This window comes from Rhinolophus hipposideros (assembly GCF_964194185.1).
Source record: "Rhinolophus hipposideros genome assembly, chromosome: 20".
NCBI classification, from domain to species: Eukaryota; Metazoa; Chordata; class Mammalia; order Chiroptera; family Rhinolophidae; genus Rhinolophus; species Rhinolophus hipposideros.
In genome coordinates, this window is record NC_138066.1 from 50,139,237 (window position 1) to 50,166,499 (window position 27,263).

The following is a 27,263-nucleotide window of genomic DNA, read 5'->3' on the forward strand; positions in this document are numbered from 1 at the left end:
CCTGGGGCCCTTGCCCTTGCGTTAGAGCACAGCTCAGCTATTTTAGAAAAACAAAAATCAAGGGGAGGGAAGCGTCCAGTGTGGCAGTGGCCAGGCAGCGTGCTCCGTGGTCACCTGAGACAGGTGGGCCAGGAAGAGGCAAAGTGCCCAGGGGGTGCGGAGGGCAGAGGGTGGGCAGGGAGGGAGGCAACCCTGCCTTTGTCTGCCTGTTCGCTCCTCCCTGGGCTCCAATATGGCCGGAGAGGACTTCTCCTTCTCCCCCCTCCCTGCTGCTTTTTAACATCTTCTGTCTGCAAAGCTTTCTGTGTCAGCTCCCTGGCCCCCGAGTCGCCTGTCCATAGAGGCGCTCAGTCCAGCCGTGACTGGGAGATGTGGTCTGTGCGTTCTCCCAGGCAGGGTGGGAGGAATCTGAAACCCGCTGGCTGCTCAGGCTGGCACGTCCCCTTCCTCTGTGTGCTGTGCCCGCAGCCACACCCAATGGCTGTGAGCTGCTAGTTCTTCCTCAGCCCCTTCCCGTCACCACCCCCAAATTACTCCCTCCTTCCACAGCTTCCCAGGGTGGGGTAGAAGGGAGGGAGGGGGCAGGGAGCAGAGTGACCATTGTTGGGAGGAAGCCCCTTCCTGCCTCCAGGCTGCCTGAGCGAGGGCCAGGCACGGTGTGTCGGTGTCGCACGATGGCAGAGGGAGTCCCGGGAGTGGGCAGAGGGCCACACGGGGGCTGGGATGTGCGTGTCCTGTCTTGGTGCAGAGCTCAAAATGCCCGAGGCAGCGGTGATGATAACAAAGGAAATAAACATATGACAATAATAGGTAAAAAGGGGGGTGGGCATGGGCTGCGCACACATGGGGGGGCCACTGGCACCACCTGTTCGGAGACACTGGGGCGATGCAGTCCCCTGGAAACCGGTCCCTCCTTTTCTCTTTGCTGCCTGGAAGGGATGGGCGGGCAGGAAAGCCAGCGTCCACCCTGCCAGCTATGTCTGGCCACCACTCGATGCACCTACCTTCAGCCATGCTTTGTTCTAAAGCCTGTTGGAGGCCCCAGGGACCGTGCCCTTGGCGGTGACTGTTCTTCTGCCCCTTGGGGAGCCGGGAGTGCAGAGCTGTGGGGGCACCTGCCTGGCATGATTAGGAGGACTGTATGTCTCTCTGTCCACCGCTGGCATGGCATGGCTGCAGGCAAAGACGACAGACCAGGAAGATTTTTTCAGGAGAGCTGGTGATTTGACCTGACACCTGTCAGTAGGCACTGTCCTCCTGCCTGCATGCCCCCCGGGGAAGAGCCACCGAGGGGGGAGAATTGCCCCTTGGACAACGGAGAGCTGAGGATGGCTGCTAATGAGCTGGGGAGCGTGCAGGCGCCTGGGTGCCATCTCCCCGTCTGCCAGGCCCTGGGTGGGGCTGCCCTGTCCCCCAATGCTCCCAGCCACCTCACGGGGTGCCTAAGGTTGACCCTGAAAACCACCTGCTTCCTTCTCTTGTCAGGACAGTCCTTCAAGTCTGGAACTTTCTGGAATGTTCTCTCTGCCTTTGAGGCATTTATGTTATTCATTATTATCATTTTTAAATCATCCTCTGGCATATTTGTCCTTAAAGATAAATAAAACCGGTGGCCTCAGAAGAAACCATCCCAGCCGATACCTTGATCTTGGACTCCCAGCCTCCAGAACTGTGAGGAAATACATTTCTGTTGTTCACGCCGCCCAGTGTGTGGTGCTTTGTTAGGGCGGCTGGAGCTGACTAATACAGAATCGGTTGGGAAAGAATCCAAAATGTATGTCCCTAAAAACCTCTGATAGGAGGGGAAGGCTTCATGGGAATGTTCTCACGGGAACGCACCAGGATATTTTCATGATTAGTCTTCATACTCCAACCAAGCCCCCTGCCCAAGACACACCCCCTCCACAGTGTTTCCTTAAAGCGTGCTCCTCTACAAAGGTATTTACACAACAGATCAACATTTAAACCTATGTTTAAAAAGCAATTATGACTCTGTTCGCCTGTCAGAGTGGGGTGGTTTCGCTCGTGTTTCCAGTTGGTTGAATAAATAATCAGCTTGTGTGGGTTTTTTAAACCTACCCCCTACGATAATTATGTATTTACCTTTATGATAATATCACGTCACTCTCGTTTTTAGCTACTAATGGAGATGAAGTTGTTCCAGTAAAAGGTAGAGGGACCGAGGGGCCCAAAATGCCGGCTGGTGATCTGAGGTCCTAGGACCATTGAGGAAATGCCACAGCCAAAGAATCCAACTTGTGGGTCCCGCGTGCAAACACCTGCATTGCGTTGTTTAATGTAATTTTATTCCTGGGGGAATGCTTTCAGGCTCTTCTGCTCCAGCCTCCAGTGCCTCTATGCGTGGGTTCAGGGCTTACCATACCTCACTGCTGCCCTGTGGGGGTCCGGACAAGAGCCAGACCCCCCCTCGACCCCTCCCCCCACCACCCCCCCAGTGGAAGTCAGGCAGCTCTGCCCCTAAAACCTGTGGCTTTCAGGCTTTTGGCAGGAAGTGACCTTCAGGTGTGGAAGCACGGGAGTTCCTGCCACTCGACTCGCCCATCTCCCCTTCTGGCCCTGGTGGTGCTGAGACCATGAGAAAGAAGGGTTTCATGCAGAGGCTGACCCACAGGCTGACCATCAGAGCCATGCAGATTCCCAGGCACTGGCCCCCTAGCCCCCCCCCCCCTCCCCCAGACTGCTAAACGGTACTGCCGAGGTGGGGCCAGGTTGCTGCTGCTTCTAAACACTGCTCTGGTGACTGACAGGCAGCTGTGCTGAATAGGGAGGGTGGAGGGGGAGCCAAAGGGGGGAGAGGGCACCCATACCAAGTCTCGCCTGGGACGCAACCCACAGATGCCCTTTTGGCTTGGCTGTTTTGGAAGGAGGGGTAGGGAAGCCTGACCTTCCTGGGAAACCCAGGGCTCCAGCATCACTCTGTCCCCGCCCCACTGCTCCTCTTCAGGGCCTGAACCAGGCAGCCAAGACAAGCAGCGGGGCCCAGCCGCTGAGGCTGGCGAGGTGCCCTTGGTCACCTGGGAAGCCAGGAGATGTCCTTGCCTGAAGATGTTTCTCCCTTCTCCCATGGAACGGAGGCCATGCAGAGTGGGAGCCATGTGTCATGTGGTGTGGGGGGGTGGCAGCCCCTCAAACACCCACCCACCCTTGGTTTCTAGCATAACATGAAGGTGTCTGATCACAGAGGTCCTTTCTGCTGTATATGGTGTCTTTATTAACCACTTGAGGGGAAAATTTAATTTGTAATAAATCTGTATTACAGTGGAAATTCGACTGCGCCAATGGCTATAAAAATTAATTCCTTATCCTAAACATTATTATGTAGCATTTAAAATGAATTGACTTGTGGTTGGGTTCCTGGTTTAGGTCATTATTAGTAATTAGTGTAATCAGATAGCATCGGTAGTATTTTCCTCCTTCCCTCAGCCCTCCCTCCACCGGCCTCACCCCTGTGTCTGGTGGAGAACTGGGTTCCATGAAATAATCAGACTTGTAAATGGGACATGACAGGTAGAAACTGCCTGCTGATGGTGGTGGCTAAGAAAGATGCTTCCTTTCTATTCCTGAATGGCCCATTTTAGTCACTATTTTTTCTTTTTCTTTCCAAGTGCTGTGTACTCTTGGGGATAGCGAGATAATTTTCCTCTGGAAGGAAACTGCTGAGTGGATAAGGACTCTGACATCTGCCTAGGAAGGAGATGAGGGTCTCACGACCACCGGCAATTGTCTGGAAAACATCGTGTCTATGTATGTGGATGGGCATTTGTTTTCCCCTGAGGAAACGAGTCAGTAGATTTTCCTAGTTGCGCAAAGGGAATCCATGCCCCAAACAATAGTAGCTAATATTGATTTATTTTATTTTATTATTTATTTTTTAAAATTTTATTGGGGAATATTGGGGAACAGTATGTTTTTCTAGGACCCATCAACCAGCTCCAAGTCAAGTCATTGTTTTCAATATAATTGTGGAGGGTGCAGCTCACTGGCCCATGTAGGAATCGAACCAGCGACTTTGGTGTCCTGAGCACTGCGCTCTAACCAGTTGAGCCAACTGACCGCCCCAGTAGCTAATATTTACTGAGAAGCGATTATAGACCAGACTGGCTGAGGACCCTAACCTGGCGTTCATGGAAGTCCAGGAGCCTGGATGAGGCAAATTTACATCTTTAGTTTCAGGAACCTTCTACTGAAATTTAGCATTTCCCCATGACGAATGGAGCCAACGCACCACAGTGGTATTGACTGTAGTATTTGACCTTGAGCTCCAACTAGGTGTTCACAAACGCGCTAACCATTTCCCACAATGCAGTGCCGTTGTGCAGGTCTGTGGGGGTGTGGATGAGCCACTTCTCACTGAGTGTGAAACAGCTCAGGATCTATGTGCCTTACCAGGGGTGAGGTCAACCTGGTTAAGCGGCTGCAGCACCAAGGGAGCCCTTGGTGCTGTCCTCTCTGCCACCTCGCTCTCCTGGTTTTTCACAGTAGTTCTTGGCCAAGCCACAGGATTTGAAGCTTTGTTGCTTTCTCTAAGGACTTACCTGTCAAGGAGAATTAGTTTGAGAGGGAAGGGGAATAAGGACTCAGTGTGAATCTAGGGTAAAAATCTCTGGGATCTGAAGACAGTGGGTGTGACAGCCAGTGAGGGCCTCAGGGACCCCACGGAGACATTCACACAGGTGCTGACCTCTGTGCTGACCTCTGAACAGGGAAGCACCTGCCGGGACCAATTAGAGCCTGTCTTTCTGGGTTGTGTTCATTTGCATAAACTCTGAGCTCCCAGGAAACATTTTCCAGCAGGCCTCCTCGTCTTTTGCTAAATGAAAAAGGTGCCTCTTCTTTCTTCAGCTGTCAGCTTACAGGGCTTCCCAAGAAAGCTTCTGCTGGGTCCTCAGACCAAGTCCCCTCCTTTGGCTGCACCCTTGGGACTCCACCCTCTGCTCCACACACCTCCCTGGTAAGTATTGTGTTTCCTCTCAGACTCCAGCACCAAGGACAGGGACTTACACTGTTGTTTTATCACATTGTAAAGCCAATGCCTGTGCGTAGTAGGTATTTTTGACTCAGTGAATGAACGGGTTTCTTTACACGACACGCAGCTGCCCCCTTGTGAGCCAGATGTTATAGAATGGCCACTCATAGGCCATTTAGCAAAAGGCCAGCCCGTTGGCATTTTCCTTTTTTTAAAAAACATTTTTAAAAATTTTTTATTGGGGAATATTGGAGGACAGTGTGTTTCTCCAGGGCCCATGGGCCCATCAGCTCCAAGTCATTGTCCTTGAATCTAGTTGTGGAGGGCACAGCTCAGCTCCAAGTCCAGTTGCTCACAATCTTCAGTTGTGTGTGGGGGGGTGCAGCCCACCATCCCATGTGGGAATTGAACCGGTGACCTTGTTGTTGAGAGCTTGTGCTCTAACCAACTGAGCCACCCGGCCACCCTGTTGGTATTTTCTTTAGCTCTTAGCCTGGTGAAATCTCTGCTAGTTTCTGCGCCTGCCCCTTAAGGAGCTTACAGCTGAGCTGGGGAGATAAGATGTAAGTACATGAAAAGATTAGTTTTATTTTTGGAAAGTTAAGCGTTGTAAGCCAGCATTCCCATGAGGCTGTGGGGTTAGGCTGGAGGTAGAACATTCTTACCCAATTTGGAATCGCTGACAAGTTCCAGAAAGGGCTTAATTCTTCACCCTTTTTATTATTCTTATTTTTAATATTCTGCAGAGATTCTGAGATGTTGAGGTGAGACTTGGGAGAAAAGCAAATGTCGAAATGAAGTGGTGTGCTGGAGCGCGGGGAGGGGAAAGAGAGTGAGTGGGAACTTGCAAGATTACGTTAGAGGGACTGGCTTTTGGGAGCTCCGGGGGCCGTCTTGGGGTCAGGCTAATACATTTGTTCAGAACACCGTTCATGATAAGCTGTGTGCACATCCTGGCTCCTGTGTCTTAGCTGATGGTGCTTCCAGCTGCTGGAATTCGTAATACAAATGGCATACAGGTAACATGGTCTCAGATGTTTGTCCCAGGGAGATTGGCGGAAGGAACTAGAACATGTAATGAGCAGCAGCGGCCCCTCCACCCCGCCCTCAAAGCTGGAGGAACGTGAGCACAGCGCCTCCACTGAGGAGGAGATGATGGGCGGTCCGTGTGGGACCTTAAAGACGCAGCTCCTGTATCCCCAGGAGTTTTCTTTCATTTCCTTCCCGGGAATCCTAAACACCCGAAGGCAGTTGCGCCAAGTGGCCACAGGGTGGCAGTGTGGACTTATATCCCCGAGCGTGTCCAGTAGCTCAACTGCCCTAATTTAGATGCTTCTGGAAGCTGGGGGGCAGCCCCGCTCAGGCTGAGAGTTGGGGCAAGAGCCAGGAGGGTTCTGCTGTAATTCATTCGACCCATGCGCTGAGCTGAGCACGTGTCTGCATTTCTCTACAGATTGGGCAGCTCCCTGTATGTGGAGGCTTCAGGGTGCTTATTTGCTGGGCTGGCAACACGCTGATAAAAAGTTAATTTCTATTTGCTGTTGCTCAGTAATTGGATGAACATGAAAGCAATTAAATATTAAAACATACAAACAAATAACTAAGTCACTGTAATTAGCCAAAGTTTGATCACTGTCATATTTATTTAAGAAGAGGTGATATGCCTCAGCAGGTGACATTTTAAATACCCTGGGCCTCTCTGGTGGTGTCTTTGGAGAATGCTGAATAATGTACGGAGAATTTAATTAAACCCGGTTGTAAATCAGCTATGATGACAGGGAAATGACAGCCACATGTTGAAACGAGAATTAGTCCACAGCAAGGGGTATTAATTAACTCCTTTTCTGAAGGCCTTTGGCACTAAGTGGCATTAAAAAAAAAAAAGAAAGAAAGAAAAGAAAAGCAGCAGCAGCAGCCAGTGCTATGACATGGGGAGGGGATGGTGCCTGTTATTATTTCTCTAATCATCATTATTACTTATGGCTGGAATTTCTTCAATGGCCAAGTGCAGCTAATAATTACACCACAGGACAATGAGAGTAAACAATGTTTCCCCGGGAGCCATGAGGTCCAGGTAGAAAGTAGCAGTATCCAGGATGCCAGGGAACAAGAGTCCCTTTGGAAAACACGGGCACTTTTATAAGCAGTGGATTATTCTCCAGATGTGACTCAGGGAGAATATACACAGAGGTGTTAGAGGCACGTGACAGACCTGGGAGCTGGGAGAGCCACACAAACCATCTAGCCTGATCCTGCGCCCCTGTCCCAAGAGGAACCAGAGGCTCAGGGAGGTCTGAGGATTTGCCAAGGTCACGGGCTTCCTGGGGCAGTCAGGGTGCAGCCTGACCCTGAACCCGGCTGCCTCCCCTCCCCGCAGTTGTGAGTGTAAACCACTGTGGGGACAGAGCCAGGAGTGCAGTTTCCAGGCTCTCAGCCTCACGTGGAAAGGTGCTGGCTCAGGTAGTAAATGGCCATCAACTGTGATCAGATGGCCATCAGCTGTGGCTAGTTGGCCGTCAGCTGTAACCAGTGAGCCATTGGCCCCTAATGTAACTGCTGTGGCTACACTAGCAGCAGATGGGGGCTAGCAAGAAGATGGGGGCTGAGCTGGCAAGCGCGGATTGCAGTTAGCACGGCGGGTTGCGGACAGTGTGGCTCCAGCCTCCAGCGAGACTATAGTGGTATGTCTCCTTTTGCTTATGGCTCCGTGGGTGTTCCTTTTTGGCCTCACCCTGTCCTGCGTTCTTATGTGGGGAGCGGGAGCTGAGACTCTGCAGGCCGCCCCGCATGACAACCACAGAGGACGGAGAAGTACGTGGAGTGGAAAGCTGCTGTTGTGGAAGGCTGGGTGACAGAAATGTGTGTCTGTCCCCGATGCTAAAGCTCCTCGGGCACAGGTTAGACTTAGAACCGAAAGAATGTGTAAGATGATAAACTCATGTCATTTTATGCCACTCAGCTGGTGACAATTTTTTATAGCAACAATAGAGAATGAATATGCACACCTGTCACGCTAGTCTTACCTGTGAGCTCGTTCTGGCAATGATGCCTGGCCAGTAAGCCACGTAAGCAATTAAGTGTGATTAGTTGATCACCACCTGGGTAGTGGGCACCGTGCACCAAACCACATTGTACGAGACGCACTTTGTATTTCACTTAGACGATCAGGACGCACGTGTGTAGAAGGGCTACAGCGACATGTCTAAGACACGCTGAGAAGGACAGCTAAGGAGGGACCAGATCTCTGCCACTCAGGGTGATCTGGGTGGCTTCCTGGAGGAAGGAGGTTGGGCCTTGAAGCCTTGGAGGATAACCAGGATTGGAGGAGAGGCGGGGAGGGCCTCTGAGCTTGTGCAGTGGGAGGGGCACGAGTGGAAATCTCAGGGACGGGCAGAGAAAAGGTGTCGGGGACATGGAAGCTGGAGGAGCCCCAGCCTCTGCCCGCCTCCCTGGGAGAGAAGTGGTGAGGACTCCCATCAGCGCTGGGGGGCTTGCCGGGAAGAGCAGGACCAATATTCTGGACAGTTTCCCTCCTATAGGGTGGGGTATGAATCTGCTAGTGGAGGCCGAAGGTGGGAGGGGCTCTCAGCTGCTGCAGCTGAGAATGCTTCCGGCGGCCTCTCTCCATCTGTCCTCCCTCAGTCTTCCTGGTATGAGGCCCCGGGGTGTGGAGCGGACTTTGGCATCTAGGAATTCGCCTGGGTTTCCAGGAGACACGTCTTATGTTAATTTTTGCTGCAAAAGATGCACTAGAGCTGATGGTCCAGGTAGGTCTTATTTTGGGGGAAACACGGTAGTTCCTTCCCGTTTCTGTTTCTGTAAGTTTTCCTGTAACAAGTGTTGAGGTGTAGGGGTGCATGTACAATTGCAGAATGGTCAGTGCTTGGAGCAGGAGGGGAACCACAAGAGCTGCCTTGTGTTGGAGGGCAGGAGCACAGGGAGGACCCTGCAAGGGTGGTGGCGCGGGGAGGGGTGCCCCTTTGCACCTGGAGGGGCTGGATCTTCAGCCTGCTCGCCAGTGATTTGCAGACCCCATCGTGGCTCAAAGAAGAAATGGCCCAGGGGAGTCCACTGGCAATCATTTCTGAGATGGGAATGCAAGCCCAATACTGGCCAGTGGAGAAGAAACTGGTGGGCTGGTAACTGCCAGGCGTCGGCTTGCAAGTCTGAAACCTAGTGCGGGATATTGGGGAGGGGGGAGATCAGGAGAGAGCAATCTGGATCTTTCTTGCCCTGCCTTACCTGGCAGGATTCACCTGTAGCCTCTACACCTTCTGTCTGGCTGCCACCAACACCTGTGAGTCTGGCCCCTCCCCACCCCTTCCCAGGTGGGCCATCTGAAGCAGGCCCTGCCCACCAGCTCTGGTGGGCAATGAGGCCTCCAACAAGCCCATGTCCACGCTCTCTGATCGCGTCAGCACCCTCCTTCCTGAGCTGACTGCCCACCAGGAATGCAGCCCTAGCCTTCCCAGGCCTGTGAGATGCCAGCTCCTCCTCCTCTGGCAGTCCTGTTCCCTTCCTGCCCTTTGCTTAGCCTGGCCTGGGGTTCTGGTGTCCCTGATGAAATGGAGACAGCCAACCAGTTTCGAGGAGGAGGAGGTTGGCTGGGTCCAGTGTGTGTCCAGAAGCTCCCAGGACTGACCAGGGCTCAGCTCTTAGGAAGAATCAGCTGTGGGTCCTCCACCCGCTCCCCGGGGTGTGCTTCTATAGAGAGGGGGCCCAGGCACCTGCCGTTTTTAAAGATCCGCAGTTGATTCTGTGATGGAGGGGACAGGGCTGAGAACCCCCGGGAAGGCTCTGGAAAGAGTTGGCTAGTTCACAAACGGGGAGCTTTCTCTGGAACCCGCCCTGCAGGAGTAGTTTGTGGAGCACAGATTTCAGACTCGAATGCATCTGGGCTTGAGTGTTGGCCCTCCCCTAACTGGTGATGTCACTTCAGACTAGTGACTTCCCCTCCAGGGCTTCAGAGTTTTATCAGTAAAATGGAAATAATTCCTCAAGTACCAGAGCCCACCTGAGCCAGCTCGATGAAGCTTAGGAGGTGTCGCTTGTGAGAATGGGGGGCGCCCTGGAGCCCCCCAGTTCAGCAGATCACTGACCTCTGGTCTCCTCGTCTCTGCAGGTGACTGTCCTCTGCCTCTCGAGGTAAATGCATGGACCTCTGTGGTGTCAGGTCCCAGTTCCCGGGGGGCCCTGTCTGGCCGTTTGGCATTCTGTCTGTCGGCTCCCAGGGTCTCACCTGTACCCAGGGTTGCAAGGGCCATGCCACTCTCCTGAATGTCGGAGACACACTAGGAGTAGGACCACATCTTCCTGGTTTCATAAAACGCAGACGCCTGTGTTTGCAGAACAGACAGGATGGGAGAGGGTTGGGCCTCCCCTCTGCCCTCTCTCCTGGTGCCTGCACACACTGCACCCAGGGGCGGGGCATTTGCTGCTCCGATTGGCAGCAAGAAGGTCTCTTCCCAAGGCTCGGGGCTTTGCAGACCTTTCCTTAAACAAACAGGAGAATTTATTTGTCGGTCAAACTACACGGAGGCCAAAGGGCTGGTGACCCCTTTTAGTTTGGAGTGAAGGGGTCACTAGGTTATTTGCTCTTGAGCTGGATAATCGGGCAGCAGGGGGACTGGCTCGTGATAGACCTCAGTCAGCTCTGCCGGTTCTGCTCACGTAATCGAGATGGAGTAGACAGCCCGTGACCAGCTGCTAAGTGGCACCTGGCGCCACTAAGGTGGCCTCCACCTGTTCCCTCCCAACACACCTCTCAGCTTGCGTCTCTCTTTTAAGTCCCACCCCTCGCCTCTGCTTGACAACCCCCACCCCCATCTTTTCACCTAAGCTGTTACCTGTCCTCAGTGAGTACTGCTCAGCCCAGTGGGTGACCCACAAAGGTGTTGGCACAAGGAGGTGCCCCTCCTCTCCTGCTCGGCGCTCAGTGGATGGCGCAAACCTCCATGGCAGGAAACGCCAGGGAAGGTGGGAGGCAATGCTGGAGGACATCAGGCCTCGTATCCAAACACAGGGCTTGAACTTGCCATCAACATTTGTTTACGTCAGGAAAAAAAGGCTGTGGGGTTGTAGAGAAAGTCCAAACAGTACAATTGTGAATAAGTCATTTTGAAAATAACCTGAGTACTACCAATAGTCATTATTCGACTTTGTATGCGTGCCCCAACCAGATCGTCGGCCACATTTGTTGATGACAATCAACGTTACACAGCTGTTACAAACAGCTATTTTCATGAGGTCAATCTGATCGACTGTATTTTTTTTCACTCGGGGTTATTGGGGTATCATCTGCTTACAGTAAAATTTGCCCTTGTTCATGAACAGCCCTGTGAGTTTTGAGGAATGCATGCAATCTGCAGCCAGCACCACCATCAAGGTGTGTCACCGTTCCCTCCCACCAGAACATTCCCTCGGGTTTCTTTGTAGTTAAAACTCCCCCGGCCCTTGGTCCCTAGAAACTAGTTATCTGTTATCTTTCCCTGCAGTTTTGCCTTTTCCAGCATGTCCGACATATAGTATATAGGAATCATAGGTGTATGGCCGTTTGAGTCTGGCTTCTTTCGCATAACACGGGCATTTGACAATCATCTGTGTTGTGTGTATCCGCGAGTTGGTACTTTTTACTGCTGAGTAGCGTTCGGCTGTACACATGTACCATTGTCTCTTATATCCTTTATCAGTTGAAGGACTTTTGGGGATGTTTCCAGTTTTTGATGATGCTGAGTAAGGTTGCTACAAACACTCACTTGTGGGTTTTTGTGGGAACAAAAACATGTTTCCAGTATGGATTGCTGCGTCATACAGTAAATGTTTGCTTAACTTTATAAGAAACTTCCAAAACTGTCTTCCAACGTAGCTGTATAGCTTTGCATTCCCACCAGCAGTGCGTGAGAGTTCCACATCCTCACCAACACTTGCTATTGGCAGATTTAAAAAATCGTAGCCATTCTATCTGTTGTGATGTCACATTGAGGTTTTCTCTTGCATCTCCCTAATAAATAGTGATGTTGGACATCTTTATGTGTGTTGATTAGCCATTTGTGTACCTTCTCTAGTGACGTGTGACATGTCTTTTCAAATCTTTTGGCCCCTTTAAAAATTGAGTTGTATGTTTTCAGATTTTTATGTTTTGAAAGTTCTTTAAATATCCTGGACTCCAGTCCTTGAACAGATATGAGTTTTGCAGATATTTGCTCCTGGGCTGGGACTTGTCCGTTTGTTTTCTGAACAATGTCTTTCAAAGAATGGAAGTTTTTAGTTCTGAAGAAGTCCAGTCTATCATTTTTTTCTCTTATGGATTGTGGGTTTTGTTTTGTATCTAAGAACTTTTCCCCTAATCCCAGGATCCTATGTCTTTTTCTAGAAGTTTTCAGTTTTACATGTAGGTCTCTGTTCCATTGTGAGTTGATTTTTAAATACTGTGTAAGATATAGGTTGAGAGTCATCCTTTTTGCATGCAGATATTCAGCACCCTTTCTTGAAAAGACTGTCCTTTCCCACTGAAATGCCTTTATGGAAAAGAAATTGAGCACTCTTCATTAGTTTTGAACATTTTGGCTTAATGCTTAACGTGATTTGAAGATCGACTAAATTGTTTATCCCAACACTTTTTCGTGGTGGTCACAGGTGGAACTGACACCTCACAGTGACATGTAGTTGCAACCAGAAGAAGCGAGTTGGTGGCTGCAGCTACTGAACCAAGATACTTCTTTTTCAATCCCATCTGACAATTGAGTAAAGGGTTTTTTTCTTTTGAATTGAAGTTTGGTGATTTCACTTTCACCTTTCCTTATGTCAGTTGTTTTTGCAATCTTGGGAAGTGCTGTACATTTCATATCTTTAAAAAATGAGTTCAACACCCACAAAACTCTTCATATGAGATATTTTTAAAAACCTTGTTAGGAAATTGCTTTCAGGTCATATACGCAAGTTTGAAATATTTTTTAAACAGGTGATGTTTTGGGTAATAATGATGCCAGCCTGACTCCACTGAGGATTTTCCACCTTTCTCTCAGGACACAGAACATGGTACAAGAACGTGGCACATGGGTAAGGTGCAGTGCTAATGCCAGGGCACTAGGAAATACCAGTGACACCAATGTGCTTTGTACAATGTGACTTACCCCACACCTGCAGTGTTCCAATTTTCGATTCAGTTCTTCTTCTAATCTGTTAAAAAATGTTGAGGGCAGGTGGCATGTTATGATTCTGCATTTGGAGGTTGGGGGTCTGAGGTTCTCCAGTGGTGTCCACCAGGTTCCCTACTGTGTCCTGCCATGTTTGGCACATTCCTGGCATTCCTTCGTCGGAGAGATTGTGTGTTCCTGGGGCTCTTCCTTCTCTGAATCCTGCTCTGTTCCTCTGTCCCAGAGCTCTCAATGAGCATGAGCAAGGCTGCATTTGACCATGGAGCTGAAAGACTCAGACAGAACCAAAGGCACAGTGCTGTTCTCTCATCCAGCAAGCACCCGAGAGCTTTTGGCACTCCCGGGGTGGCGCTGAGGACACCATCCGGGGGGTCCCTGTGGACAGCTGCACTGACAGCCATGCCCTCTTATCCTGGGTGCCCGGGATGTGGAGATAGGGCTCCTCAGTGAGCCTACCTGTCGGCATTGGAGTGTTTGGTCTGCACGCCCTCTCGGGTTTCCTGTGGGCCACCTGAATTTGGGGTTCCCATGCTTTTGCAGACATCTTCTCACAGTCCTTTATTGTCTCAGTTTGGGTGGAAGCCACTAGGTTTCACAACAGCAGTAAGTGCAAACTTGCTTTTCTCTGTTGTTCCCCCCCAACCACCCACCCCCGTGCAGCACCTTAGTTCTCAGAAAGGTGCCCCGGAAAGCTCCCCGTTCTTTGGCTTTCATGAGTCCTGTGAACGCTGTGAATCCATTGGTGCCCAGCGAGCACTTGAGTGGGGCCTTTTAAGAGCTCTCCAGGCTGAATGTCTCAGGCACCCTGGAGAGAGGCGCTCGGCAGGGATTTCCCTGCTCCTCTCTCCTGAGTGGGATTAAGCAGGACATGAAGAGAACCCTGTTCCCCATTTCTGGATCCATTTTGCAGCTAGGACTTGCTTTGGAGAAGGCAGCCTCTCAGCCTCTCTGTGCCTCTGTGATGTTTGACAGTTAGCCTCTCATTCTCCTATTGTCTGTCTTCGCAGTGAAAACATTGTGTCTGTTGAAATTTTTCTCCTTATATCATCAACACGGTGGGGACACTGGAATCGATAATGTAGACCTCCGTGGGCGTGAGGTCAGACTCTCCGTTCTGAAATCAGGGCCTCAGTACTTTCCTATGTGAAAGGAACCAGCAATCAAAACCACCTCAGTGGGTTAGTGCACACATCTCAGTGTGTCGGGGCTGCTCTAACACCGCAGACTGGGCGGCTGACACATTGATTCTCACAGTGCTGGAGGCCGGAAGTCCCCAATCAAGCTGCAGGCAGATTCGGGGTGTGGTGAGGGCCTTCCCAGGTTCCAGGCGGCGTCTTCTCACTGTCCTCGCAGGAGGAAGAAACAAGGGAGCTCTCGGGCTCCCTTCTACAATATAAGGGTGCTAATCCCATTCCTGACGGCTGTGCCCTCGTGACCCACTCTCCTCCCCAAGGCCCCACCTCCTAGTACCATCTCACTGGGGGGTAGGATTCCACCTGTGAATTTTGGGAGACACATATTCAGTCTATAGCACACATAGAGGGCTTAGCCAGGTGGGGACCCATGATTTGGGCACAGAGAATGGAGCTGCTCCAACCAGACCATGGAGCTGAGGTGGCGGTGTGGATTGATGGGGGAGAGAGAGAGAGAGAGGGAGCCCTGCACACTTAGCATGTCCTCCTGTGTGTCTGATGCAGCCGCTGTTAAAAATAGAACTGTACTTTGCAAAGAGAGTCTGAAATGACACCCACCAAGTGCCCATTAACTCATCAAAGTGGTGATTCCAAATTGATTATTTCGAGTGTAAGACATAATAACATGTTCATCATGGAAAATAATTAGCGGTGAGTGGGGCCTGGGACGGCCTCCTGACTGCCTGGCTGGCTCCCCCACACTGCAGCTGAGGGGTGGGGACAGGGTGGGCTCAGAGGGTGAGCTGCTGGCTTTCACAGGGGAACCGTCCTTGTCCTGCGACCAGCCCTCCTTCAGCCCCTCTGGCCCAGCCAGGCCCTCTGCTGGCACGGTGGGTGCTCCCCAGCCCGGCCCCTCTCCAGCTGCTTTGCAGGCGGGCCTCTGGTTGCTGGGCTCCACCAAGTGGGCAGTAATTGGCTGGGCTGCAGCAGGGAGCCCGGGCTTCTGATGACATGCATTTCTCACTCGCTGAGCACGGGCAGTAGCCTACGCACCTTCACACCGTTTCCTTGGAAACCAAATTGCTCTGGCAGCATACTGCAGTGACACACACACACACACACACACGCACACCCCCCACACCCCACCAGAAACAAGTGCCACAGGGAGCTGTCATCACGCTCCCTCCACCCCTTCCCCACAGCCCCCCACTTGTGACCCCCCCAGGCTCAGACCCCACAAAGGGGTGGTTGGAAATGCCCACCCTTGGGAAGGGAGCTGAGCGGTCTCCTAGAAGCACGGCGTCTGCTGAGGTAGCAGATTGAGCAGGAGGTTTATGAGCACTTGAATGGGAAAATGGCTCCTGACGCTGTGGAGAGCAGGCAGCCATGGAACAGGGTGGGTCTGGGAGCACCCCAGCTTCTCTGGGGGGGTTTGGTCCAGAGCCTCATTCTGTGGGGGGGGGCAGTGAGCCCAGCACGGGAGGGGCCACACAGCTCTCCCCCCGCCTGCCCACCCCTTTTCTCCTTGCCCCTAGCCCCTCTGTATTTCAGCCCCTCTGTATTACCAACAACAGGCAGAAAGCGTGGTTGGTAGCAGGAAATACTTGAGGAGAGGCTGTCCTCACCCTGGTGGGCAGTGATAACCACATGGAACATGGGGGCTGTGTGTGGCCCCCAGACTCCCCTCCCCTGCTGTCAGCTGTCTCCTGGACTTGCCTTCAGCTGGAGGGCGTCTTCCCCCATAATCCCTCAGCCTGGCCTTCCCGGGACAGCCTGTGTCCCCACCGGCCTAGGGGCAGGGGTCAGGCCACCTTGCCTCAACTGGGGCAATGCTGCGGAGCCAACATGCTCCAGAGCTCCCCGCAGGGCTGGCTGCTGTCCCTGCAGCTGCAGATCTCTAAGACCCCCTGCCCACGAAGCACCACTGCCCCGGGACCCCAGCAGCGACCCCAGAGGTGACTCCAGCGGTGACCCCAGTGGTGAAAGTGTGTAGGCATGTGACTTTTGAGTGCCTTCTTTCCTTCATCACGTCTTCCAAAATACTTTGAACACCTACTATGCGCCAAGCACTGTCACCTGTTCTGGTGGAGAAGCTGTGTTGGTTGGCGGAGACAGGAAAGAAATCAACAGTAAGAAAAATACCCGACACAAAGACACACTGTGTGCAGAGTTAAAATAGGATGACATGCTCGAAACTGGCAGGGGCAACAGGAGGTCAAGGAGGGCCTCTCGGAGGAGGTGATATTTAAACTGAAATTTGAGTCACAAGAAGGAGCCAGCCTGTGAAGGATTTTGCAGGCAGAGGGAGCAGCCAATGCCAAGACCCTCGAGGTGGGGAGAAGCTTGGTGCGTTCAAAGGACAAAAAGGGGGCTCTGGGGTGGAGCAGGTGAGGGAGGGGAGAGTGGCTGGAGAGGAGCCAGAAGGAGTGGGCGTGGGACCAGGTCTTGCAGGACGGCTTCTTGGATTTCCTCCCAATTGCCATAGGGAGGCAGGATGGGGCTCAGTGACTCGATGTGATCCTACTTTCTCTCCCTATGGATTTGCCCAGTCTGGGTCCCTCACATAAGTGGGATCACATAGTAGTTGTCCTTTTGTGTCTGGCTTCTTCACGTGGCCTAATGTCCTTGGGATCCATTCATGTTGTAGCAGGTGTCAGAATTCCTTCCTTTTGAGGGCTGAATTATTTTCCATTGTCTGGATGGACCACGTTTTGTTTATCCGTTTATACATTGATAGATGTCTGGGTTGGGTCCACTTCCGGACTGTTGTGAATAATACTGAGATGAACATGGGTACACCACAGAGGGTTTCTGAGCGCGGCAGTGACAGGGTGTATTTGCGTTTCAGGTAGATCTCTTTGGGGAAGATGGATTGGCGGTAGAATAAGCAGTCAGGAGGCCAGTGATGAGTAGGTGGGGGTGGTGGGCGTGGGCAGGGCATTTCCTGCTCCCCTCTCTGGCTGGACCCACCAGAGTCTATCTCATGTCCAAGAGGATGTAAACACCATGCAGGCAGGATTCTTGTGTATTTCATTCTCTGAGTGCCTCCAGCCCATGTACGTGGCACATGGTAGGTCCTTGGTAAACTAGCAGGGATGTTTCCGTGATCCCTCTTTCTCTCTCAGACCCCTCTATCCTGGCTCATCTCTTAATTCCATTGAAACACAGTCCCTGTCAACTGGAAATGAGAGTGAACTTGGGCGGTGGCAGATTATGTCTCTAGAACTTCACGTACAGAAAATAAACTTGCACCTGGACCAGCTGTGCGTGAGCCCAGCCTTGGGTTTCAGGGGCCTGCCGTGGGTGCCACGGCTGCCGAAGATCCTGGCTGACGGAGATAACATTTGACAAACAGGGAGCGAGTGCCTTTCCCTCTCTGCTCCTTTTTCAGATACCCCGCGTTCTTTATGGCTTTGCTCAGGTAGATCATTCCTTGCCATAAATTTTGTTATCTTCAGTGCTTTTCCAATTATGGATAACAACAGAAAAGCAGTCATTGGTTTCTAAAAGGTCATCAAGATAGAGAGCCCGTTTGGGAAGGGAATGACTTATGTAGTTGGCTTGTATAAATCTGGAGAAGTTTTATGCACAAGTCGGACAAGAAATGTAAGTGAGATTCATAAAATATATAAAGATTTACGGTGTCTCGGCTGATGAAAATTGCCTCTCCTTTTGCCGTCTGTGTGGGAATTATTTGTTCTTTCCAAGTGTTTTACATATGGCTCATGAACCGACAAGTCTCCACAACGCCCCCACGAGGGGCTGGTGGCATTCTGAGGGCACAGCAACAATCCATTGTGGCATTTTTGAACAGCAGGCTGGAGATCTGAGAAACTCTGGCTCCTTCTGAATGCTGAAATGCTCAAATCCCTCCACACAGCTGTTGATAGAGAAAACACGACACTTGGGGGACGTCTGACCCCCACCAGCTGGAATGAGCGCTGGGGACGGGACACATGGGCCTGGCTGCTTAGCATTTCTCAGGGGGGTTCCAGACCACCTGGGTTAGACCCAGTGCCGATTCTCAGTCTCCTCCACAGAGAGTTGAACGTGACTAGTTGAGGTGGGAGCCGGGAACCTGTATCTTGAGCAAGGGCCTCAGGTGTTTCATTTATATGCTAAGGTTTGAGAATGACCCATGTAGCATTTTGCCTTCCTTTTCGTGGACAGGGGTGAAGGTTCAGGAAGTATCCTCCGCCTTCTAGGGACTGAGAATATTACAGAGAAGAGAAGGCCCAGGACCTGCGAAGCCAACATGAAGAGCTTCTTCATGGAAGCTGCTAGCATTTGCCCTGGAAGGCCCTCAGTGACTCAGCTCGAGGGTCTCCCGTACGTTGCAGCTTTGCCCACCCCAAGTGTGGCATGATGGGGACCCTGTTAGCCTCATCTGTGTGATGATGTGCAGTAAAGAGTCAGACAACTGGCTCTTAGGGGGGAAAAGACCCGATGTTTGCCAGGTCCTCTGGTGTAAATACTCCTACCATGGTCAGTTTCGAGCTCACGAACAGGACCGCTCCGATTGTGGAGTTGGGAAGAAGTATGCAGGCTTGGCTCTCACAAGCCAGTCGGAGGTAGCTTCAGTACATCATGTGTCCGTGTCCCAGGAAAAGACCTGGATATAGGGTCAGAGAAGAGGGTCTGGAAGATACTGGAGGGCTGGGCAGACAAAGGGTCATGTCCAGGAGGCCAGCCAGGGGGCTCCCCATACACCCAGGGAGGAAGGAGAACCGAGGAGGGGGAAATGGCACTGGAGCTCATGGTTTATGCTGCCTGCCCCCCGCCGCCAGCCCTGGGGCAAAGGAGGGTGACTGAGCCCTGCCACCTAACCTCAGCCATGCTGCTGGTTGTCACCAGATGACAGCCAGGGACCTCTTGTGCTTGGGGCCCCAAGAGGCAGGGAGAGGCCAGGGGTTTCCTTTGTGATCAGGGCTTATGCCTCCCACTCGGCCTGGGGCAGAGGTCAAAACGAAGTTCAAACCCTCAGCCTTGCACGGAGACCTCCCTTTCCACGGCCGGCCTCCCACTTCTGCCCCACACTCTGGTGAACAGACCGGACCCAGTGAGACCCGTGTTTTTCTACCTCCTGGGTCTCGCTTGGGCTGTGCCTTCCACTCGCAATATTCTCTCCTCCTCCTGCTTTTTGGATTGTGGAAATCCTAGACTTTCCTAACGGACCTCTGCTAATGCCACCGCTTGGTGAGGACCTTCTCGGCTCCCCTCCACCAGGGAGCGCCCCTCCCTTCTTGACCCCAAGACGCAGTGTGCCTTTCCAACAGCATTGATGACATCTGCCCAGTGTGGGCAAGTGGCCTTTCCAGGGACATTGGTGATGTTTCCCTCCACAGCGGCTGTTTATTCAGCGTTAAGGTTCCAGGCTAGGCAGCTCGCCCGCCCATCTATGTGGCCGCTACAGCACTCGGCCCTGCAGCCTGGGACCTTGCTAAGGTCTTGTTTTACTCCGAAAGACCAAAACCAAGTTGTCACCAGCAGCAGTGACTGCTAGCGCGCTGGGATGCTGGTTGGGCCAGGCGTGTGCTATTCTAACCTCACAACACCAATTGTGCAGCTAGTGTAGGTCGCTCTGTCCTGGGGACTAGTGGCTGAGAGTCACAGCGATGACAGTCGGAACCTGAAATCTCCAGCTCTCCTTTCCTGAGATTCCCTCCAGGGCAGGTTCAAATCCAGCTGCCAACGTCAGGCCGAGGGTGGGTCACTGCTCCCTGCCTTGGAGAGATGACCTGTTCGCATGTGGTTTGGGACTGGCTACAGCCACATAGAGATGGCACATGGCCCCTGTCACCAGCCAGAGCCTCTCCTCACAGAGCAGGCACGTCCCTCCCGTCCCTGGCTCCTGGAGGGGACCCTGTGATTGGTAACCCCTGTTGATGCCATGTGGGTTGGAGGTCACAGTGGAGATGGCAGTGGCCTCCTTGGGCAGTGACCTCCTCTTTCCTTCTTCCCTCCCCACGTTCTCACCACACGCCATCAGAAGGAAGAATAATTTAATGGTTAAACACTCAGGCCCCAGAATTCCAACCTCAGCTTACCCATTTCCAATCGCCGTGGCTCTGGGCAAATTACTGAAACGGTCTGTGCTCAGTGCTGCATCCATGCAGTGGGCACAACACTGTGGCACCTGTCGGTTTCTGTGGGCCTTAGGTGACATAATGCAGACGAAGTACTTGGCGCCCGCCTGGCACATGGCACATGTGTGGTGCACACTGTCTGCGATTCTGTCCCCATCATACCCGTTAGTGTCAGGAAGCCCCACCTCCGGGATCGCAGGCTCGTCTGGCGTGTTCCTGCTCTCGTGTGTTGGCCTTATTACCATGTGCTGAAATTTAGTCACACAGGGCGAGGGCCTCACCATGCCCAGCACATAGTAGGCATCTTGTAAATCATTGTTGCCTTCAAGGGTCTGGGTGCAGCATCCCCACGCACCTGGCAGAGTGCTGGGCGCCTAGTAGGTCCTTCGAAATGGAGCCGAGGGGTCATTCTAGGCACCCTCTCTTCCTTCTGGCGTTCCCTCCTTGGTACACTGTCCCTCACCCCTCATCAGGCAGCACAAATGAGCTGCAGGAGAAGGTTCTCTGTCACATGGGAGGGTCTGTGGCAGGGAAGTGAGGCATCAGGAGAAACATGCTCTCAGACCCTGGTGTGAAAGGGCTTGATTTTAGCAGAAACAAGGAGATGTGACTGTGTCTTGAATTGCCCGGCCCCCGGCCCCCCGACCCCCACTCCCATTTTAATAACCGGCTCAAGGTCAGGAGGCAGCAGGGTGGCCTGCCTGCTCAACTCATAGCACTTCCACCCTGTCCGACACTCCGGCCTTCTCTCAGGGGTCACAGCCCTGGGCCCCGCGTCTGACCCTGGGCCAGAGTGAAATCTCGTCTGACTGATGTGCCTTCATGAGTGACAGGATGGAGGGGACAGAATGTCCCCATCAGGGCTCATCTCCAGGACAAAGGCTGGCTGTGAGGCTATGTCCCTGGCAGACTGACTAGACCCTGGGAGTTCGTGTGCTGGGGCATTTGTCATGCTGGAGAATGACAAAGAGGAAGCAGGTGTCTGACCTGAGATGACAAAAACACAGAGCATGGAAAGCCCCCTGGGGGGGGTGGCGGGGAATGGCAGAGGGCAGAGATACGGTGTCATTTTTCAGCACAGTTTTCCTCCATTTAATGTTCCCATAGGTTATGGGAACGATCATCTCATGTCCTGTAGAGATGCTTTATGGTGTCGGGGTGTAAGGTTTTAAGAGAGAGAAAAGTTAATTGTGAACTTCCTGTCCTACAAAACCCTCATGTCTGTAGAATGCAAAGTTGATTTTGTTTTGCTTTTCTTGGAAATGGTTCAAAGTGAGAAAGATAGATAGAAATCTCTAACCTCCTGCTGCATGTAAAGAAAATGAACCTCCCCTCTTGAACCTTCCTTTTGGCATGGAAGACCCCGGGATGTGCCTTCTTGCTCCTCTCTGTGGGGGATTGAAGAGGTTCCTGGGACAGCAGAGAACTTGATGCTAAATAGTTTTCGAAACCTTTGGGTCTTTGGTATAGTTCCCTTGTCTTGGCTCCGTGATGAGGAGGGTCTGAGGAAAGTTCTCTCTCTCAGAGGGACCCTGTCCCAGACCACGTGTGTCCCAGGAGTCAGTTTGCAGTTCTTGTCCCTGCGAGTGAAATCGTTACTGAAAAAAACCACACTTCTCCTTTGCGAAGAGGAAAAGAAAAGAAACCATGGTCACATTCGTCTTGGGCCCAGGAGCACAGGAAAGATGCTCAATGTCATTAGTCATCAGAACATGCAAGTCAAAACCACAATGAGGGGCCACTTCCCATCCACTAGGATGGCTGAAATCAAGACCACTCGTAACAAGTGCTGACCAGGATGTGGAGAAATCGGAACCCTTGCACATGGCTGGTGGGAATGTAAAATGGTGCGGCTGCTTTGGAAACCGGTTTTGTGGTTTCTCAAAAAGCTAAACATACAATTACCATGTGACCCAGCAATTCCACTCCTAGAAATAGACCCCAAAGAATGGAATGCGTGTATTCAAACCAATACATGTACAAGCCTGGTCACAGCAGCACTCTTTGCAACGGCCAAAGGGTGAAAACAACCCACGTGTCTATCAGCGGGTCAACAGATCAACAAAATGTGGTCTCTCCGTATAATGGAATATTATTCAGCCGTAAAAAAGGAATGAAGTTCTGATACATGATACAACGTGGGCAAAGCTCAAAAACATTTTCCTAAGTCAAAGAAACCAGTCACATATTGTATAATTCCATTTATAGGAAACATCCAGAATAGGGAAATCTGTAGAGACAGAAAGCAGATTGGTGGTCGCAGGAGACTGGGAGGGGTGGGGGGAGTAACTTAACGGGTACAGAGTTTCCTTTTGGGGTGATAACAATGTGCTGGAACTACACAGAGGTGGTAATTGCACAACATTGTAAATGCACTAAAAGCCATTGAATTGTTTGCTCAGTTTAAAATGGTAAACCTGTTAGGTGAATTTCTTCTCAATTAAAAAGATATCTGAAACAGTTTCAGGCAGAGCCCTGAGAAGCAGGCTCTCTGAGAGACGGGCCGACTCGAGGGGTGCTACTGTGCAGGAGTGGAGAGTGGTTGTTTTTTTGTCCAGAATTTCTTGCTTCCTCCAATTCAATAATGAAGGTTTGGGGAGGAGCTCAGGTAGTAGATAAACTCCCTCTTGGGAGAATCTTGGGAACCAGGCTGCACAGAGCTAAGAACCCAGGGGTATACAAGCTGGCAACCCCATCAACCCCACATGTCTCCTGCCACATAAACCCCCCTACCCACAGCTGCCTGCTCAAACCACCAGGCCTTATGGCCGGGGCCAACCTCATCACGAGAACCTGCACAGGTGAGGGTGTTGGCAGCCAGCAGTGAGAACGACTCCAGGAAGGTGAGCACCTGGGACTCGTGCATGGCCCCCATGGGGCTGCAGTGTCCCTGTCTCCTCCTCCCATCCCTGGGCTCCAGATGGGCAACGTGCTTTATCTGGTCCCCCCCCAGCTGGGTCCTCAGCGGGGCCTCTCCCCCTCCAAAGGGCTGGGAGGGGCCCTTCTGCACAGAAGGTGGCAGTGAACTGAACTGCTGGCACCCCCAGGTCCTCACCCATCCCCATCCCTATCCCCCCACCCCCGCCCTCCGCCATCACCCCATGTCCACTGCCTGACCTCAATTATGTTTTCTCCAGTGTTTCCTGCTGCCCTGGGCCCCCCTCCTTCTTCCATGACATCCCTGCCTGGGGGTCAGGGAGAGGCAGGTCCCCAACTCCCAGGCCTCAAAGAAACCTATTGGAATGGAAGTGGCTTTTGAGGGTTGTGCTAAGAACCCTTTCTCCTTGCATTAACCAGCGAAGAGAGACGCCCCACCATGAATGCGCCACGCTCCACACGGGAGGAATGGATATGAAAAATCTTCCTTGATCTTTATCTGCAGAGCCCTGCCCCACCCCCACTGCCCCTAGCCCTGGAGCCTTAGTAATCCACGCGAGAGAGAATAATTAATTCAAAAAGGCCCCCTTCCCCCGGCCTCGGCCCTTTGACGAGAGAGGAGGGGAGGGAGGGAGAGGAGCGGAGAGGTCTGTTGGCATAATCCCGTCTTGGGGCAAGATTGTTCCAGTCCTAATGAGACCCCTGGGCATTATCTCCGTATATTGTCGTGGCAGCCAGGAAAAGGGCAAGCCCAAGTTTATTTCTGAACTTGGACTGACTTAAAGAAGTGGCATCACATTTGAAGGGCACCCAGTCGATCTGTTACCCTCGCCGCATGAAACTGTATTTGCTCGCCACTTCCTATCCTGCTGGGCGTAGCTGGGCTGTAAGTCACTGGTGACAACATGCTTTATTACGCCGTCCTGTTTATGAACTGTGCCTGGAAAGAGATGATAGAAATATGCAGCAATATGCAAAGGCTTGCAGGGCGGGGGAGGTGGGGGAGCAAATGCTAGTTGCCAGGGCAACAATGGGCTATTTTGGGCATTGGGTTTTGTGGATGATGAAAATCATTCTCCTCGGTGGTTGGACTCTCCCCTCCCCCACTCCTGGAGGTGTTAAACGCAGAACTGAACATTTAGGAAGGGGTGGCTTAATTTCTTAATTACTGTATTTCACCTTCTGCCACCTTGAAAAATGGATGAAGAATCTAAGGATGTTGATAAGCATTGTTGAGTGGAAGGCGAGCTTTCCTTCTAGTAGAAAGAGATGTGTGAATAATTTACTGCTCTTCACTGATCCCCGCTCCTCCCCCACCGCATACACCCACCTTTTTCTACCTACACCGGCTTAACTCTGATAAACTCCCTGAGCAAAATCCCTGAGCTCCGGACCTCAGCAAAATCGCAAAACCTGCAGGTGTGTATGTGTGAGCAGCATGAATTCCAACGAGTGTTGGGCAACTTGGCTGCCAGGGAGATGGCAGGGGGAGCAAGCGGACTCCATCTCACAAAGGCCCAGGGGCCAGCCCTGCTCCTGTCCCTCCATCTGGGACACAGATTTCCCAGAGGAGGGGTTTGCCCCCTGAGGGTCCTGAGCCAGTTCCATAACCCCAAGGACCACCAGGCTGGTGCCCTCCCCATCTATGCCTGTGCTGTGTCCGTTTTCACAGGACCGGGAGCTCATGGGTATCAGCCTCACTACCTGTCTGTTGTTTCATCAGTGGTTCTCAGAGTGGGTCCCCTGACCAGCAGCATTAGCAGCGCACTGCCTGGGGACTGGCTCCAAATGCAAATTTGGGGGGATACACTCCAGACTTGCTGAATCAAGAACTGGAGGTGGGTTCAGCAACCTGTGCTTTAGAGAGCCCCCCTGCGATGATGAGGCTGGTCCAGTGTAAGAACTGCTGTGTTAAAAAAAAAAAAAAAAAAAGGCAACCCCAGGTATTTTTAATCTTGCCCAGCACCCGGCATGAACCCCGTCACATAGTTATAGGTGCCTAGTACATAGGTATTGAATGAAGGGAGCTGGGAGCAGTCTTGGGATCCACCCTTCTGCTCTCCCGCCGGCCTCAGCTGTCTCCCTGCTCCTCAGCATGCTCTGGCGTGTGCAAAGCACGAGGCTGGTGGGCAAACAGCAGATGGATTTCCCGTGCTCACAGGCCAAGATCTGGGACTGGAGAGAGGTGGCTCATGGCGGACCTTTTCTTTCGGACCCGGGCAGTCTCACCTGTCCGGCTTTCTGTGGCCAAGTACCCCTCCCCACTCCTCCCCGGGGCAGGGGGTTGATCTCCCAGGGGCACCCCGTGAACTAGGACACCCAGATATGTTCCCCCTGCCCACTGAGCTCTGGTATTAGATCTAAGACACGCTCTGGGCGCGGGAAGCATCTTACAGAGCAAGCTGGGTTCTGGAAGCTTCTATAGGTATCAACATTGGTGGGATTGGGGAGGGGCTCTTATTCCGTGGTTGCATGTGTTTGTGCCATTAAAATACTTCTTTTGTGCCTCTGGCTCTGTGACAATGAGCTGTGCTGTGTTATCCCATCCACTCCCATCACCGAAAAGAAGCCCCCGTGCAGATGTCCTCTGTGGGCCAATGTTCAGGAGGTTCTCTGTGATAAATCGGGGGCAGGTGCTGTTGGCTTCAGATGTGGGCTCTTCTGCTGGGGTGGGGTATTCTAACATCATTGCCCAGAGATTGAAGAGAGGGAGAGGATTTAAGCTTCCTTTTAAAAATGAATCTTTAATTACATATTATCCGAGTAATACACGCTCATGTAGAAAATTTGGAAACTATAGAAGAGTACAAAGAAGTAAACGAATTATCTATACTTTTTCTGTCTGGAGAGAAAAGATAACATTTTCCTCCTTTTTGTATTCGACTCCGCTCTCTCTGTCTCTCTCCTTTATTTTTACAAACCTGAGATCATATTCCCCTTTTTTTTCAGCTAACATCATAATGTGAGCATTTCCCCCATTTTTAAAAATAGTCTTCAATACATGCTTTTTTTCTTTTAGTGGGTGCATGCAATTTTATAATGTGGATGTATCACAGTGCAGCTTTATCTGCGAATAAATTATTTTCCACGTCTCTTTCAGGGTATGGAAGTGGCAGCTTGTGATTTTAATACCAAAGAAAGCCGAGGAGCCAAGAGGCAGAGGTGAGTCCCTTTGTCTCTGACACCTGGAGTCAGTGCTGAGGAGAAGGGGCCAATCCGTCAGTGGGGTTTGAAGTGAGTTTCTGTGTGACATTTGGGGGAAGAGGAGAAATTACTCCCCCCAGGGCAGGTGGCCACGTCTGGCATTTTGAAGGTTGGCAATGAGATAAATATGGTGAAACAGAAGTTCATGCAAAGCTTCCTTTTAATGCACTGAAACAGGGTTGTCTCAGGAGGAAAATGGGAGCCCTGCATGGATCCAGGCTGATGGACTGCTAACCCCTTGGGGATCGGAGGCCCTGATCTGGGGTCTTACGCTTTCTGGGGTAAACAAACCTCTCCTGTGGGGAGAGGCCGAGGTCAGCTCAGAGTGTCGTGTGGTGATAGTTCTGCTCCATTTCCCCCTCTGTTATCACATTTTGGGTCCATACACCCATGAATGAGAGTGGGTGAAACGAAAATCTCCTAAAGAGACCGAACAGGCGGCACCAGCCTGTACCGAGTGGCCTCCTGCCTGTGGACGCTCCCTCCGCTTTCTAGTAACGCCTCTAACTTTTCCTGTCCCTTCCAGCTCTTGTTTTACAAGCATTTGGACTCGCCATCGGTTTGCAAAGCCTTGTCAGGCCCACTCCTTTTCTTCCCATCACTCCCATCGCAGCCACCATAGCCAAAAGGGAATTCCCAAAGACTGTGGGTGTGGGTCACCCTCGAACCACGGGGACATTTCTTGATAAAGTTATTTCAGTAGAATTTAGGGCAGCATAAGTGCAAACGCCCTTGTGATTCTCAAGGGCAGGAATTGTCCCCTGTGGCAGTATTGACGTCTGGCTGGCGAGTTCTGTGTTGGGAGCACTGTCCTGTACGC

The 27,263-nt window shown here is 51.9% G+C and overlaps 1 protein-coding gene across 2 annotated transcripts in view; it reads left to right on the top strand.

Annotated features, from left to right (window-relative positions):
• The window catches only part of LOC308488857 (uncharacterized protein), a 139,716-nt gene that overhangs the window by 4,998 nt on the left and 107,455 nt on the right, over positions 1-27,263 (top strand). For both annotated transcript variants that reach the window (XM_081029083.1, XM_081029082.1), the window contains exons 3-4: positions 4,864-4,972; positions 26,340-26,401. In XM_081029083.1, coding sequence (XP_080885209.1) covers positions 4,864-4,972; positions 26,340-26,401 — 171 coding nt within the window. The remainder of the gene's footprint in view (positions 1-4,863; positions 4,973-26,339; positions 26,402-27,263) is intronic.